At 32.7% G+C, this 19,261-nt stretch overlaps 1 protein-coding gene across 1 annotated transcript in view; it reads right to left on the bottom strand.

Annotated features, from left to right (window-relative positions):
- The window catches only part of Stxbp5l (syntaxin binding protein 5L), a 326,221-nt gene that overhangs the window by 238,259 nt on the left and 68,701 nt on the right, over positions 1 to 19,261 (bottom strand). Inside the window, exons 4-5 of the mRNA XM_026395287.2 lie at positions 7,348 to 7,429; positions 3,450 to 3,550 (exon numbers count right to left, since the gene is read on the bottom strand). Coding sequence (XP_026251072.1) covers positions 3,450 to 3,550; positions 7,348 to 7,429 — 183 coding nt within the window. The remainder of the gene's footprint in view (positions 1 to 3,449; positions 3,551 to 7,347; positions 7,430 to 19,261) is intronic.

Here is a 19,261-nt window from a genome sequence, read left to right as displayed (position 1 = left end):
AAATGATTTCCTTATGATGAATCAACCTTGCATTCCTGGGATGAAACTCACTTGGATCAAAATTTACTACCTTCTTAGTATGTTTTTGAATGTGCTTGTCCAATATTTTATTCAGAATTTTTCATCTATATTCATCAGGGATATTGTTCTGAAGTTTTCTTTCCTTAATTTGTATTTCTCTGCTTTTGGTATCAGGGTAATACTGGCTTCATAGGATGAATGCATTGTTTTCTATTTCACTGAATAATTTCAGGAGGAATGGTTCTTCTTTAAAGGTCTGGTAGAACTCAGCTCAGAATTGGCCCAGTCCTGAGCTTTTCTTTGTTGGAAGGCTATTGGTACTTGCTTCAATTTCATTACCTGATGTTGATCTGATAGTTTTCAACATCCTCATGGTTCAATTTGGGTAGATTATATGTCTAGGAATTTGTCAATCACTTCAAGATTTTCTAGCATATTAAAGTATCAATTTTCAAAATAGTTACTGATGATCATCTGGATTTCAGTAGTGTCTATGGTGATAGTTCTCTTTTCATTTATAATTGTATTAATTTGAGTCTTCTCTCTTTCTTTTGTTTAAGGATTAGTTTGGTTAAGGGTTATTAATCTTGTTTATCCTTTCCAAAAACCAACGCTATTTCACTGACCTTTTGTATTGTTTTTTATTCTCAATTTCAATGACTTTGGTTCTAATATCAATTAGTCAATTATTTCCTGTCTTCTACTTTCTAGGCCTCTGAGGTATAATGTTAGATTATTTATTTGGTATCTTTTTTTTAATGTATGAACTCAGCACTATAAACTTTCCTCCTACAACTGCCTTCATATAGTCCCAGAGATTTTGATATGTTGTATTACTATTCTCTTTAATTTTAAGAATTATTTTAATTTTTAAAATTTTCTCCTGATTTCTCTGCTACTCATTCATCATTCAAAAGTATATTATTTGATCTCTATGTGTTAGAATGGTTTCTGGGTTTTATCTTGTTATTGTTTTCTAATATTATCCCATTATGGTGTGACAGAATTTAAGGGTAAGGAATTCTCTCTCTCTTTTTTTCATATTTGCTAAGATTTACTTTGTTATCTAAAATATGTTACATGTATTGCTGAAAATAAAGTGAAATTCAGTTATTCAAGGATGAAATATTCTATAAATGTCTGTTAGATGCATTTTATTAATAATATTTTTTTTAGTTCTGAAGAATATTTAGTTTATTTCTGCATCATCTATCAAGTAGTGAGAGAGGTGTGCTAAAGTCACCCAATATTATTGTATTGTGGTCTATTTAATATTGAGAAGGATTTGTTTTATGTAGTAGATGCACCATTGTTTGGGCCAAAAATATTTACAGTCATTATAACTTATTGTTAAATGATACCCTTAACCAGTATGAAGTATCATTCTTTGTCTCTTCTGATTAATTTTTGCTTGAAGTCCACTTCGTCTGATATGAGAAAATAGCTACTGCTGCTTGTTCACAGGTACCATTTGGTTGGTATGTCTTTTCCCATCCTTTTACCTTCAGTCTGAGGATGTCATTGTCTTTGAGTCTTGCAAACAACACATTGTTGGCTTTTGATTTTTTAATCCAATCTGCTGATCCAAGCCTAGATGGCTGATCCAAGTTTAGATGGTTTACATTGAATGTTAGAGAGAAATAATTTTTATTTCCTGCCATTTTGACTTATTTCTAGTTTTTACTTCAGACTTGCTTCTCAAGTAATTGACTATTCTTTACTATAATTCATTCCTATGCTGGTTTTCATTTTTATTTTCATTTCTTCTTCACACAATATTTCATTGAGATATGGTGTATATTTTGTGGTTGTGAATTCTTTTAGTTTCTTTTTTATCATGGAAGGTTGTCAATTCTGAAGATAATTTTGCTGGGTATATTAATCTTGGTTGACATCCATTTTCCTTCAGTGATTCATATGTATTATTCCAAGGCTTTTAGAGTCTGGGTTAAGAAAGCAATTGAAATTTGAGTTGATCAACCTCTAAATGTGACTGTCCACTTTTCTCTTGAAGGTTTTAAAATTCCATCCTTATTCTGTATATTAGACATTTTCATTTTAATGTGACTTGGAGTAGTTCTATTTTGATTCTGTCATATTTGGAGTTCTTAGATTTGAATTTCCATCTCATTCCAAAAATTTGGAAAGTTTACTAATATTATTTCATTGAAAAGATTATGTATTACTTTATTTTGTATTTCAGAGTCTTCATCTATCCCAATGATTCTTAAATTTGGTCTCATGATGTTATCCCAAATTTCTTGAAAATCCTGGTCATGGGCTCTTAATATCTTTTCTTTATGGTCAATATTATTTTCAAGATTATATATTTTATTCTCAAGGCCTATTCATACCTGTAATCCCAGCAACTCAGGAAGCTCAGGCAGGAGGATTGCAATTTCAGGGCTAACCTCAGAAACTTAACAAGGCTAATCAACTTAGCAAGACCCTCTCTCAAAGGGTTGGGATGTCACTCAGTGGTTAAGTATCTCTGGGTTCAATCACTGGTACAAAAAGGGGTTGGGTAACATAAATGAACCAGAATATTCCCTTCAACATTTGAATTGTGAGGGGGAGAAAACACACTCTGTCAATCCACAAAAATGTTTAGGGTCATATCTACTTAAAGCATTGAATCAAAGAGGGGAAAAACCCTTATCAGCACATCGAGATAAAATATGGGAATGTGAATAGTTAATATTTTTCACTATTAAAGAAAAAGCCATATACTAATTCTGAACTTGTCTTAAATTTTTCAATATCCTGAAATTTCTACCATTTAACTTTTTTTAAATAAAAAAAGTAACAAATTTTTGGTCTCATCTTAAGAAAGAAATACTATGTTGTTTTATCAAATATCTAAAATATATATTCCCCTTCCCATAAAAAATACTAGATATTAAAAAAAACTTCCCATTGATGTAGAATCCTAGAATACTGAAATATAAAATCATCAATATTACCCAGAATAATGAGGGTTAATGACTTAGTATATTACACACATAAAAGAAATAAATTAGAAGTACAATGAAGAATGCATGTATAATTTCCATGATTTTTTCTCATTGTATCTATAAACAACAAGTTAGGGTTAGAGTATAGGATCAAAAGGTATAGAAATACATTTATTATGCATTTGCCCTTTAAATGTTAGTCTGTGTTTTCAGTACCATCGTGCAAAGAAAAGAACATGTCATTGCTGGTTTACAACTAAGAGAACAAAATACTTAGGTAGTTTCCATTACTAGGTGATTGAATCTATATCAATTATATATATTCTAATAAAAGAAAATATAAAAAGAGCAAGCATACACATTAAATTGTTTCTAGCTATTGATATTAATAAAGAAAAAGCCAGTCAAGTTAATGTGAAACTTGCTCAATAAATAATTTTTGTACATTGAGTTCTTTAATTGATATATTCTTACCGTTCTCGGTTAAATTTAAGAGAATGAAGAATAGCTGGTCTTTTTTGTCTAAGGTTCCACAAATGAAGTGTATCATCTGAACTTGCACTGACCAAAGCACCCTGTAACAAAAAGAATACAAAGTAAGTGTGGGATTTACTTAATTTAGGGAAGTAGAAACAGTAAGCAAATTTACTGAATTTTCACTGCTTCAGGAGATATTTGTGTCTTTAAAACCTAAAAATATATGGAAAGACAATTGCATATACTTCAATCAGGAAGGTTACAACTGCTGAGAACAGAAGTGATTTATTGCATATGGATGGTCAAGATGACTAGATCAAGTAATATTTACTAATAGAAATAATCAATATAGCATCACTGGAACTAATGAAGGCTTTTTTGTATTTTTTTTTAGAAAAAAGTTTAGATTTTTTGTTTCTACCATTTACATATACATTATATATATAAAGAAGCAGATATCCAACATAGTTTTGTAAATCAAATATATAGTTTATATAAAAATTCTCTTCTGTAAGAATTTTCTTTATGGTTTAAAAAGTTTATATTCTTACTAAAAAGTATATTTGGTATAATTTAATCTGCTTCTTATACAATAAGAAGCTTTACCTAGTATAAACAAAAGTATATATAATAAAAGAATTTCTCCAACAGAATTCAGTATATTTATAAAAATAATTCCAAGATTCTTTTTATCTAGCACCAGCAAATACATATTAGTCCTGTTTGAACTACAATAGAATATTTTCTACTTAATAAGGCAGAAATGATATGGATGGATACTGGCTGCCATATTTGTGGTGCATATATATATATATGAATATATATAAATTATATGTATAAAGTTATACATATATATAATTTAACTATTTCACTGAGTTAAGTAACATCATCTTAAAATATATCAGAACTTTTACTAAAATGATAGTTTCACAACTGAAAATGTCTAGGTGTGCCCTATGGTTGAACCTAAAACTACTCTAGATCTACGTTCTCTAAAATTTATCTGGCAGAACTATGGTAGTTCTAAGATACCTAAAATGCTTCACATATTTTCCCAAGTATTTTATTACAAGTAATCTTTCAAGAGTTTCCAATATCAGTCATCAGTATAAAAAATTGTCTCATTTATATGCTAGGAAAAACTATATTGAAATTCCTAGCATTGATTATTTCTTTTGGAGTTAGAAAAAAGATCATAGGAATCTAAATGTCCTTTTGAAACAGTTCTTAAGCCTAAAGCATGCCTGTACCCTATGATGTTTCCCTCTATATTATGTACCTGTGATTTTAGTCTTTGAGAGAAATAGCTTTATTTTTAAAAAGCAATTATCGAGCATATTTGTACATTTTTAAATTTTATATAAGTTGCATATGTATACATAAATACATAAAAACACATGTACCAAGGGAAATATGTTGATATACACACTTTAGCATGAACTCATAATTTTATACCATGCAATATAATATATCCTATACATACCTTGAGAATTTCTTTGTTTACATGCTTTATTTGTAAACTTTTTATGCACTTCCTATGCATAAACTAGAAAGTTATTGGGTTTGCTTGAAAGTGCTTAATAACCTATAACTGATTTTTTTAAAAAAATAGACATTTATCTCATTTCTCATAGAGGTGGAAGTTCACTTAGGACAGGGTAAGAAATAAAGATGTTATACAAAATTAATAAAATGTGTTTTATATTAAATTGTTATGTGCAAACCAAAGATATAACACATCAAAACACAGCATCATATATTCAATAATATCTTAGTGTAATATCTGATTGAATCTATGAAGAATCTGAGTATTATTAGTAATGATAAAACTGGGATGTAATATCATTAAACCATTGAGCATAACAGTACTAACAGAAGACCAGACACATGAAAGTATGCACATCAGCGAGTATATAAGGCTCATTTACAAAAGCATCAATCTTTATTAGCAAAAGCATTATTTATTTATAAAAATCTGTGATGATTTAAAACTGCAAATAGCCATGAGATCAAAACCTGGGAAGTATCAGAACATAATTGAGTGGGAGGTAAATCAGGATGAATAGTTTATGATAAACACTGTAAACAATGCAGGGCGTATAAAAACTCTATTTTCTCCTAGTTATGTAGTATAGAGGCAAACTTAGATCCTTCAAGTCAATCTTCAGAGTATCAAACCTAGAACAAATCATATGGAAACAAACTATGCCTAGTAGTATACTTCTGTGCAGAAGGCAAAGCACTAAGATTCCATAATTAGGAACTACAGAGTAGCACTGAGAACCCAAAATGGTTGACATTCTGAATAATAATGATTAGTTATCATAATAAAATATTTTTAAATGTCTCCACTTTTCCTCCTTACCTCCCTCTCTTTTTTTGGTACCCCATGGCAAGTGTGTCTACAAAGTTTAATATGCTAACTTTGTTGATAAGGAGTATCTCATAGTCTCCGGGAAAGATTTTAGGCCAAGAGAAATAAAAAATGGACATGTTTCAATACCACAATTATTTTCTTGCCTCAAGTATTTCTTATACAAAGTTCTATAAGACATTTTACCTATGTGTATCATTATAAATTGTTAGTATGACACATGCAAATATATGCAGAAACTGAATAAAAGGGCATCATCATGCTATGAAAAAACAACCAACTTTTTACAAGGCACTGAGTTTAATCTCTGAAGTGCTTGAATTTGGTATGGCACAAACTTTTAAAGTATTTTTGCACTGGCCGGCTCACTTAACATAAAGTAGCTATTTAAACTTTAGGATTCACTGTAAAAGATCTGAGTCAAGCAGACCATAAGTAACCTTCAACATATGGAAGATATGTAATTTTTCTGAGTTGATAAATACAATTTTTTTTCTAGAAAGTGTCTCATCATTGTAGCTCTAGAAAAATAGGGATAGGTACATTACCATAACAGATATGCATACATAAATAAATAAAAATGAAGACAAATCAACAACTTCATATGGAAATAAAAGATAATATATAAAGATCATGCATATGATCTGAATATATATATACAGATATATGCATATACAAAAATAAGGGCCCACAGGTAAATAAACAAGCTTAAATTTATTTAATTGAAAATAGAGGCAAAATAGGAGTTTACAGCTGGATTACAAAATTGAAATCCATAAAACGTCAGTTTAATGGCCAGTGAAATGATTGAAGAACCTTAGATTTTTTAAAAACACCAGTTAAGTAATTAATACAAATTATGTACACTACAAAATCACAATAAAAGGATCTTTTGGTACATAAATATTTGTCATTTTTTATATTTTACTTATTCTTCTTAGTTATACATAATAGTAGGATCCTTTAAATTTTAATAAATTGGCAACTATACGAGTATGCCCTTTTATGAAAAATGTAACTATAAATAATACTGCATACATATATATTACTTAGAATCATAATACTTAAAATACTATGTCTCTTATACATTGAACATCCCAATCCAAAAAATCCAAAACCTCATATGTAAATAAAATCCGAATTTTTTTGAGTGTCAACAAGATGCTACAAGTAGAAAATTCCACATTTGATATCATGTGACAGACTGTAGTCAAAACAAACATATTGAAAATATTGTTTAAAATTACCTTCAGATTATGTGTATAAGGAGTACACAAAATATTTTAAAGTGTCATGCTTATACTTAGGTCCCATCCCTAAGATGTCACATTATGTATATATGCAAAATATACAAAATTTTAAAAAATATCTGAAATTGAAATACTTCTAGTCCAAAGCATTTCAGATAAGGGAAACTCAATTTGTAATACTGTGGGTGTGGGTGTGTTTTAAATAGTAAAAAATCTATACGTGTGTGTCCAATTATGGGTGTACATATTTAAATAGTTAAAAAATCCTTACCTCATTGATCAAGAATTGTAGCTGCAAGACAGCTGCACCACTTTCATGTTGGCAATAACAATCAACACCAGGTCTCCCAAGTCTAATATAATAAAAGTCAAGGACTCTAACATTTTAATTAAAATGATTATTAAAGTGTAAAATAAACCAACTTATTTAGCAATTAGTGCTTTGCTTTTGAGTTACCCTTATTTTTTACATAAAGAGTTGAAAAGTTTTATTTCAGTTCATGCAAATTAAATTATATATGACAGATTTTAAAAAGCTGGGAAAAAAGAATGATAGTAAAAAATTAAAAAGGAGCATTTTCTTTCCCCAAAAGTAAAAACAAGGATTGAGAATTCAAATACATTTAAGATTTTACTGATTAAATACTTCTTTTCCTAAAATAAGTATGAGTAAATTATTTTAATGTAATAAATGAAATTATAGTGTTAATAAAAAATAAATATGTAAGTAAATACATTAATAATATTGGTATATACAGAACCTTGGTAAGCATAATTTAAATCCATAGTTCATAATAAACAGATTGATATATTTGACTACATAAAAATATAAAATTTTGCATGGAAAAAGTACCATAAATAAGATTTAAAAAACAATGAAATGTTGGAAATAGTAACATATTTTAAGAATCATTATATGATTATGTAAGTCAGAAAGAAAGGAGAGAAGATGGAGGTAAGGAAAGAGAATAAGAAAACCTAATGGTACAAAATTTACTTACATATTCTATGCCAAATGATATATGTCTCTATGTTTATGTATCATTTGTTTCTTTTCATAAAGATGTAAATTACATGAGACCTTCTACTCCAGCTATAATGAAAAAACGGGCCAAATCCATCCTTCCACATAAACAATTAAAAGGCATAGACAAAATTCATATAACTATATTTTAGACATTACTTATCATGTAAGGATGATGGTGATTCCTGAAAGAGACAGAAAATGTATTATGAGCCTTATGATTTCCTTGCTTACCTATAGAGTTTCCAGGCCAAGGACTGGGATGGGGAAGCCAGATGGAATCCGGCAGATTCACTTCATTGAGAGAGAACTAATTCTAGGTTGACCAAGGATAACTGGGGCTCACAGACAGAGCAGCAAAGAAGAAAAACTGACATAGAAAGGACCTTCAGGAAGATCTTCCTTGAATATTTAGCAAAGTACTGATCAGGGAATAGGTTTGAGCAAACCACCTTAGATTGGGGAAAGAAAAAAACCAAGAGGAAATAATGTCTTTCTTGAAGACCAAATCAAGACAAAAACTAACAAGTGCTTCTTAAAGAACAAATCAAACAGGGAAGGAAAATAGTAAATTAATGGCATCCACCATATAGTAGGTATTCCCTGAAACCGAATCAAAACCAAAGTGCTGAGACTGAATGAGGAGAACGGAAGATATGGGAAAGAAATGGAATGCAACTCAGAAAGTCAGCAATCAGGTGAAATCTAGAAATATCAGTTTTCATAACAGTGAAAATAATAAAAAAAAAGACTGCCAGCACTGGGCATATTATGGCTTTGTTGGGGGGGTGAAAATGGGGGAGCTCCCCTCCCCAGAAAGTTTAAGAAAAACAAGCTCTACTGTCCAGCAAAACCAAAATCTGAGCAGAAGAGAGGCTCAGATACTGTGAGATGAGCCAGTACAGAAGAGTCCCAGGACTTCCCAGTAGATTTAGTGAAAGTGGGAAAGCAGACCAGCTTAAAAAGTGCCTCATTATTTAAACATTCTGCACAAGAAATAAGAAATCCCTGTAGTTTTCTAATGTTACATTTTATTTTATTTTTGTTTCTTTTTTCATTTATATTTCTTTTATTTTCTTGGTTTGTTTTCTTTTTGTGTGTCCAACAGCCAAAAGTCACCTATGCTTTACTTCTCACTCTTGCTTCTCTCGGTTGATGACCAAGCCTTGAGTCAAGAGACTGTGGCATGGATCCACAGGAAGTTCTTTCTGGGTGACAACAGGAGACAAGTCTACTGGTCTGTGGATCCATAGCACAGAGAAAGGCAGGAGGATTCTTGCTTCTGAATTTGGCAGTAGAAACTTTGTGATAATGAGAAAGTCCCATGGGAAATAGAAGTATGATGGGTCCAGTTTGGGTAAAAAGCAGCACAGTTCAGTACAAGCAATCCTGGCCAATTCCTCCATGCCTAGAAGTGCCTGGTGGATATAATGATACAATCTAGGTGCTTCCCAAATGCACACACCCCAATACATTACCTAAGGCTCTTCGAATAAGACGTGTGGCATAACCTGGATTGTCCACAGGCTGCCTGGGTGAGGAATCCATCACAACAGACACACAAAAAAATACAGATGTCAAAAACATGAGGAAACAAGCCAATAAAATGCTCTGGAAAGTTTTTAACCTCCCAATAACTGACATAGAAGACACAGAAGACATAGAAGAGGGTGAAATGCTGGATTAAGAATTCAAAAAGTTGACTGTGAAAATGATCAAAGAATAAATAGAACAAGTAAGGAATGAATCAAGAAAGAAAACAGAAGATATGAAACAGAGATGCTGAAAAAGAATCAAACAGAAATCTTGGAAATGAAAAGCAAAATAAGTCAAATAAAAAACTCAATAGATGGGGCTGGGATTGTGGCTCAATGATAGAGTGCTCACCTAGCACTCATGAGGCACTAGGTTCGATCCTCAGCACCACATAAAAATAAAATAAAGATATTATGTCCACCTAAAGCTAAAAAATAAATATTTTTTAAAAACTCAATAGTTGAGCATACAACCAGTGAAACTCTACATCATGTACAACTGCAAAAATGGGATCCTTATTAGAATAAGTAATACTTCATGTGTGTATAATATGTTGAAATATACAGTCTAAAAAGAATAAAAGATTATTTTTTAAAAAATATTTTAAAACTCAATAGAAAGAAAAAAGATCATAGCCAAAATTAATGAAATGGAGATTATAAGAATAATATAAAGAATCGATGAACTGAAAATTTTTCTCTTTGAAAAAATAAATAATATTGATAAACCTTTGGCTAAATTAACCAAGAGAAAGAAGACCAAAATTAACTGAAATCCAGAGAAATATTAGAGATTAGTTTCCAAACTTTGGTTCAATAAACTGAAAAATCTAGAGGAAATGGATAAATTTCTAGAGACATATGATCTACCAAAATTGAACTAAGAGGAAATAGAAAATCTAAACAGACCAAGGAGATTGAAGTAGTAATAAAAACCCACAGAACAAAAAGCCCAGGACAAAATGTATTCATAGATGAATTCTATCTGATATTTAAATAACTACTATCAATGTTTCTCAAATTATAATTCCATAGAACAAAAATGGAAGAAACACTTCCAAACTCACTCTACACAACAAGTATCACCCTGTTACCAAAACCAGGATCAACCTGATACCAAAACTAGGATCACCCTGATACCAAAACCAGGTAAGGACCTTCAAAGAAAATTACAAGCAAATATAGACAAGGGCACTTCAAAGAAAGAAAACTACAGGCAAATATTCTTGATGAAAATAGATTAAAAATCTTTAATAAAATATCAGCAAGTATATTCATTCAACAACACATAAAAAGATCATACATCATGATTAAGTTGGTTTCATTCCAGGGATGTAAGGTTGGTTCAACATATACAACATACCTCATAAACACAATTTAGGGGGAAAAAATCATAGGATCATCCAAATAGATGCAGAAAAAGCCTTTGACAAAACTCAATACCTCTTCATGATAAAAACCATAAAGAAACTAGTGTTTCATAATTTGGGCTATATATAATAAATTCAAAGCCAACATTACACTGAATGGAGAAAAAGTTAACACATTCCCTCTAAAATTAGGAATAAAACAAGAATATCTACTCCAAAAACTCCTCTTCAACATCGTACTTGAAATTTTAGAGCAATTAGAAAGAGAAGGAAATAAAAGGGATAAAAACAGGAAAGAAAAACGTAAAAGTCTCCCTGTGTACAGATGATATGATCCTATACTTAGAAGAACCTAAAAGTTCCACCAGAAGACTTCTAGAGCTGATGAACAAATTCAGCATGAACAAAATCAATAGTTTTCTATAATTCAATAATAAACCTGCTAAAGAAGAAATCAGGAAAACAATGCCATTCACAATGGCTTGAAAAAGTATGTTTAAGAACAAATCTAGGAACATGGTAGAATAGAGAAATCACTTCCCTGTGTGCTCCATGGTGTAAAACTAAGAAAAGCAGACAGGCAGCTTCTCAGCAAAGTGGGTGAACAAACAAAAATTAGGGGGTACTTTACTGGAATTTAATATGGACCCTCAAAACAGATTGGGATCTCTAAAATAAGGAAGAAATTCCCAGCACTACAACCATGGCAGAGGCCAGAGGTACAAGCCAGAACAGTCTGTCCGCAAGTGGAGTAAAGCAACAAGGAAATTAAAGGAGCCCATGTTTTGACTGCAAATTGGTGCAGCCAATATGGAAAGCAGCATGAAGATTCCTTGGGAAACTGGGAATGGAACCACCATTTGACCCAGCTACCCCTCTCCTCAGTCTATACCCAAAGGACTTAAAAACAGCATACTACAGGGACACAACCACATCAATGTTTATAGCATTAAAATTCACAATAGCTAAATTGTGGAACCAACCTAGATGCCCTTCAATAGATGAATGGATTTTAAAAAATGTGGCATATATACACAATGGAACATTACTCAGCAATAAAAGAGAATAAAATCATGGCATTTGCAGGTAAATGGATGGAGTTGGAGAAGATAATGCTAAGTGAAGTTAGCCAATCCCCAAAAAACAAATGGCGAATGTTTTCTCTGATGTAAGATGACTGACTCATAGTGGGGTAGGGAGTGGGAGCATGGGAGAAATAGACAAACTCTAGATAGGACAGAGGGGTGGGAGGGGAGGCAGGGGCGCAGGGGATTAGCAAGGATGATGAAATGTAATAGACATTATTATCCAAAGTACATCTATGAAGTCATGAATTGGTGTGAACATACTTTATATACAACCAGTGATATGAAAAATTTGTGCTCTATATGTGTAATATGAATTATAATGCATTCTGCTGTCATTTATTTAAAATATAGCTTTAAAAAAAGGAACCCACATTTTGGGAGGACTGAAGTGCATCTAGGTACAAAGAGTTTAGAGATCAAAGACAATGCCCAACTAAACTGAGAGGTGTCCTACACAATATCCTGGTACAGGAAAGAAACTGCATCTCTCTCCCAGTGGCATGTGGAGGACAGAGGAAGGAACCATTTTGCAGCCGCAGCATGGGAGACAACAGCCAAGGGAGCCAGTTTTTGGCACACCCGAGTCTGGCCCCCAAAACAAGCCTGGAAAACCCACACTGCATGATAGAGTGTGCCTAAGTGACCAGGAGAAAATCAAGTGTGGATAGAGGTTTACACAGGAGAATCCTGGTCATGGAAACACTGCTCCCACCTCCCTCCAGCTAGGAGAGAAGCCCTGACCAGGAATTTGAAAGGTCAGCAGTGGAAAAGATTGAGTTTGGATACTGAACATGAGACCAGGAATCGTCGGGTCTGCAGGCAGCATAGTGGACTAGAATTGGCTACTATACCACACGAGTGTGGTACACAATCTTCCAGCATGTAGACCAGCAATTGCTGGGCCCAGGAGATATGCTGAATTAAAATCTCCACATCAACTGGCATTCAGCAAAGAATGTGGTACACACCTAAACTTAAACCCAGACTCCAGGCGTTCTACCTCCCGGATGATTAACCCTCTCACCCTAAAAAAAAAAAAAAAAAAAGACTCATAGAAACAGTGAGTAAAATGTAGAATGGTAGTTACCAGGGGCAGGGAAATTGGGGGGTTGGTCAAAAGATACAAAGTTTTAGTAATATAAGATGAAAAATTTTAGAGTTCTAATTTATAGCATAATATTAAGCATAATTAACAATATTGTGTTGTATACATGAAATTTGCTGAAAGAATAGATACCAAGTGTGCTTGCCTCCTTAAAAAAAATAAATATATGACTATATGAGGAGGAGGATGTGTTAATGGCTCAACTGTTGTAAACAGTTCAACAAATGTATATCATGTGTATAGAATATGTGTGTCATATATAAAATATGTACTTCCCAATGGATACATAAACTCACAGATGTAAAAATCTGAGCAAAGACCAAATAAGAGAAATCTATAAACATCCATGACAAAGATCATCATAATTAAGATTCTAAAGACTAAAAATTTATTTTAAAAATCTGGAAAGCAGCCAGAAACAAATGTTGCATTACAAATGAATAAAAATTTGAATGACAACAGATTTCCACCTAGAAACCACAGAGGCAAAAAGGAAATATTTTTCTAGTATAGTCATACACCAACCAATGATGTTTAAGTCCATGACATAATGCATACATGATGGTGGTGTAATATGATTATATTATTTAGTGAAATTATAGCCATTAAATTGCTTTCTTATTCATACACTTAATTAGTTAGCCTTGGTTTGACTTATATGGGGTACAAAATTATACATAGGTTTGACTTGTTTTGAACTTATATTTGTTTGTTCATGCCTTGATTTTTATTCTTCTTATTGCCCTTTCTTCACACTCTTCCCTCACTAATAGACAAATATTCCTGTTCTCTCTTGGTATTTCATTATTTTATTACTATTTTTTTTACTCTTTCCTCTTAACAGTTGTCATCTGGTACATATATCATGACTCTTCCCTGTTCAATTTTCAATATTTCAAACTTTCCCTTGCTTTCCTACCATATTTCCTCTTCACTGAAGAAACTGTAATGCCATTATCTGATAGAATTATATAGTTTATGTAATTATTATCCCATCCATCTTGTGAATATTAATACTATGGACAATGTAATAGATATTTGCTCTTTATTGTCTGATGTTTATTTATCATGGGTGCTAATGTTAAATGTTGACTACCATTTCTACAGAGGTGGTAACTAGTGTTTTAGATGTCAAAATAGACACTGGACATTGATCTAAAGGCTGTATATCTGCTGCTAACATCATTGCTATTCCTGGCTCCCCCCTTCTCTTTAAGAGGGGCTGGAAAGTGAATGGGATACATCAAGCTCACAGAATAGAGATATTCCTGCTGAAAAATACTCACAACACAGCCAAGAAACAGGGAATATAACCCCACACACAATTTAGAAAGCCTCAACAATATTTGAACCACAGAGGAGGGAAGACAAAACTCCAAATAACACCTAGGTCCCAAGTAGGAACAACAACAGAAGGACCTCAGGTCCCACTCCTGGACATCTAATCATACGTCAAAAACAGAGACATCCAAGAACAAAAAAGATAACTACACATATACCCACAAAATACATTTACAAAAGAGGAAGGGGAATCCATCTCAAGAGATGCACAATTCCAAGTCCTCTGAAAACACAAGGGAACAGTCAAATAAATCTCCCCTAAAAATTCACCATCCCCAACAAAGGATCTCACAGAAATGGATAAAATTCCAGAGAAATATTTCAAAAAAGATTACTAAAATGTTCAATGAACTAAAAGAAGATCTAACAGATGATACAGTAAATGAAAGGTGGTTTGATAGAGAAATAAAAATACTGAAAAGAAACCAATAATAAATCCTGAAAATAAAAAACAAAATAAATCCAATTTACTTGAAAGCAGGGAAAACAGATTAGATTGCATAGAAAATAGAATTTCAGTCCTTGAAGACAGACTATCAGGCCATGAAGACAGAATATATAAACTGGAATTCAGTATGTAATAAAGAATTGAAAATAAAAGATCGTGATCAATATAAACAAAAACTCTGGGATAGCAGCAAGAGAAAAAACTGATAGTCACTGGGATAGAAGATAACATGGAGATACAGGAGAAAGACATTAATAATATCTTCAATGAGATATAAGGGGAAAAACTGCCCTATATTAGAAATGAGATAGACATCCACATACAGATTCATATAAAACCCCAAATACACAAGATCAAAACAATCTATGGCATATCAAAATAAAAATACCTATTAGAGAAAATAGTAAGAGCTACAAAGGAAAGATGTTAGTTAATATTTAGAGAAAATCAATAAGGCTCATATCTAGTATTTCAACTAAGATACTAAAATCAAGGAGGGCCTGGAATAAGATAATCCAAACTCTAAAAGAAAACAAATGCCAGCAAAGATTGCTATATCCAGCAAATTAATCTTTCAAAATTAATAAGAAAATAAATAAAAGCTTTCCATGGCAAGGATAAACTAAAAGAATTCATCACCACTAAGCCAGCATTACAAATAATATTCAAAGATATTTGGGGCACACAAGGAGCCCCAAAATAAATCCTAAAACTCCCAAAGAGATAAAGATCACTAGAAAAGCAACCAACTAAGTGAAAATCAAGACCGAATTAAATAAAGTAACAATCCAAAATGGCATAAAACAAACACCAATTCATAATATTAATTATATTATGTATATAATAATGTTAATTAAAATATATTAAATATTATATATTAAGTATATAATGGTTTTATTAATATTAGTAAATAATATTAATAGTCTCATTTCCCCAATTAAAAGATACAGATTAGCAGAATGGATCAAAATACAAGATCCAACTGTATGCTGTTTGAAACGGCTTATCTCATAGGCAAAGGCACCCTAGGCAAAAATATTCCATGTAAATGGAGTCCAAAAACAAGAAAGATCATAAGAGACCAAGAAGGCTACTACATCCTGGTAAAGAGAACACTCCAAAAAATAAAATGATAGTAAACACATATGCCCCAAATCACAATTACATATGCACCTAATTACAAACAACAACAGAAAAAAGTTCTTGAGATTAAATTTCAGATAGACACCAATACAATAATACTGGTTAACCTCAATACACCAACATACAGGTCATCCAAACATAAAAGCAATAAAGCTATTTCCAACCTAAATGGTACTATAAATCAAAGGGACCTAATAGACATAAAAATATTACATACCAAAAGAGCTTTATGTATTTTCTTCGTAGAATTTCACAGAAACTTTTCCAATGTAGACCATATTGTAGGTCACAATGTAAACCTCTGTAAATAGATTTTTTAAATGATATAATTCTGTATATCCTAACAGATCATAATGAAATGAAACTAGAAATCAACAGCAAGAAAAAAACAGAAACCACATAACACATAGAGACTGAATAATACTCTTTTAAATGAAGAATGAATCATAGAAGAAATGAGAAGAAATTCTTAGAAACAAGTGAGAACAGAGATTCAAGATATCAAAATCTCTGGGAGAGTATAAAAGCAGTTTCAAGAGGAAAATGTATAGCATGAAGTGCCTGCATTTAAAAAATAGAGAGATCCCAAATAAATAATCTTATGATTTACCTCAAGTCCTTAGAAAGGAAGAAAAAGCCATAGGAGATAGGAAATAATAAAAATCAGAATCAAATTAATAAAATCGAGAATTTTTTAAAAATACAGGATCAATGAAACAAAGAGTATGTTCTTCAAAAAGATAAATAAGATTGATAAACCCCTCACCAAACTAATGAGAGAAGATCCTAATTAACAAAATTAGAGATGAAAAGGGAGCTATCACCACAGACACTTCTGAAATGAAGAGGATTAGTAGAAACTATAATTTATTATTGTATAATAATTTATTTTAAAAACTATATTATTACAAAATATAATCCAATAAATTAGGAAATCAAGAAGACACTGACAAATAGTAGTTGATCCATGAGGATATAAAAAAAGTAACAAATGAGATCAAATCATTAATTAAAAGATTCCCACCAAAGAAAAGCCCAGGACCAAATAGCTTCACCAATGAATTTTACCAAACTTATGAAGAAGAAATGGCAATGATTCTCAAACTATTCCAAAGAATTGAGACAGAAGGAACCCCTCCAAACTCAAACTATGCGGCCAGGATTACCATGATATCAAAATCAGCTGTGAGGAGGGAGAATAAAAATTAACAATAATAAAGAGGAAGAGGGAACAGGAAAATGTGACTAATAGTGGTGAAAAAGAGTGACAAAGGGACAAAAACCAAGATACAAACAAACAAGCAAATGTAAGATCAAAACAGCTCAAACTCACATATGCTAGGCATGGTAGTGCACACCTGTAATCCCAGAGGCTCAGGAGGCTGAGGCAGGAGGATTGTGAGTTCAAAGCCAGCCTCAGCAAAATCAAGGCACTAAGCAACTTAGTGAGACTCTGTCTCTAAATAAAATACAAAAAAAAAAAAAGGCTGGGGATGTGACTCAGTGGTTAAACACCCCTGGGTTCAATCCCCAGTACCAAAAAAAAAAAAAAGAAAAACAAAAACAAATTCACATATATTATACACCACCTAAGTCAAATCAAGTTTAAAGAATAAGTGCAAAAGATAGCAATTAATGTGAAAGTAAAATTATATATATGCATATTTTAACACAGTGGGAATACATATACCCACAAACACCCATATACACACACAGCAAATTGTACATGCTGGAAAAAAATCAGTAAGAAATGGGAGAAATATAGAAAAAAGAACATTAAAGAGATAAAAAAAAAGGAAAAAAAATAGAATTAAAAGGTTCAGGGCAGCTGGCTCATAGTCACAATAGGGACAGGGAGGTGTAAGACTGGCTGCAGGTAAGCCAATCCTTCTCTCTTCTTTTTTTAATTTTTTTTTATTATTGGTTGTTCAAAACATTACAAAGCTCTTGACATATCATATTTCATACATTTGATTCAAGTGGGTTATGAACTCCCATTTTTACCCCGTATACAGATTGCAGAATCACATCAGTTACACATCAACGTTTTTACATATTGCCATACTAGTGACTGTTGTATTCTGCTACCTTTCCTATCCTCTACGAATCCTTCTCTCTTCTGATACCAAAAGAATTCAGAGAGGAAACAGCATGAACAAATCACAGTCAAGTCAGTTGCAGCTCCTGCCAGGCCAGCCAGTGAGCACAGCTCACAACCAAGCACATGGGGCCAAGGAGACAGCTAGACTGAGAACCCATCCTGAGCTTGATCCCACCAGCAACTTCTGGCCTAAGGTCACAAAGCTGGTTTGGTGCTTCAGCACTGGGGATGTCAGGAGACCAGTCCACTTATAGCATCATGGCCTCAATTCTTGCACCAGGACCATGTACAGGGCACACTGACCATCCTCTCTGTGCAGTCAGGTATCCTAACAGGTGCCAGGAACAGAGGAAACAAGAGAGTGATGCTCCACAAAGCTTCTGGAATAGGACAATCTTCAGATCAAAATGCAGATTGCAAGCCAGGCCTGGAAAAGCCAGACTAGGTATTAAAAAGAAGATTAATGGGAAGATTGTTAAGAAATAAAAAACACTTGTCGTGCTGTGTGTGGTGATACACACGTGTAATCCCAGCAACTCAGGAGGCTGAGGCAGGAGGATCACGAATTCAAAGCCAGCTTTAGCAGATTAGTAAGGTACTTAGCAACTCAGCAAGACCCTGTCTCTAAATAAAATATTATAAAGAGCTGGGGATGTGTCTCAGTGGTTAAGTACCCCTGGGTTCAATCCCTAGTACACCACCCCTAAACCTCAGGGGGAAAAAAAAAACACACTTTCCCTGAGAATCTTAGATCTTATTCCTGGGAAAGAAGGAACATCTACCTCATAGCAGGCTGCAGCTACTGAGAATTATCCAATATGGTTATCATCAACTTGACCAGCTCTTCCCCATGCTGACATTCCCAAACCACATTCTCTTAGTCTCCCAAATAAGCCAAAAACAGATCCAAAAGACTTCTTGGAAAACAGAGGTCAGGCAGGAGAGAACACAGATGGTTCCATGAAGGTGGTGATGGAAATTTCATGCACATGGGCCCTTTCTGAAGGCAATGTCTTCACTTCACAGATAG

Source organism: Urocitellus parryii, chromosome 2 (genome assembly GCF_045843805.1).
Source record: "Urocitellus parryii isolate mUroPar1 chromosome 2, mUroPar1.hap1, whole genome shotgun sequence".
Classification (NCBI taxonomy): Eukaryota; Metazoa; Chordata; class Mammalia; order Rodentia; family Sciuridae; genus Urocitellus; species Urocitellus parryii.
This window is presented reverse-complemented; position numbering and strand designations above follow the sequence as displayed.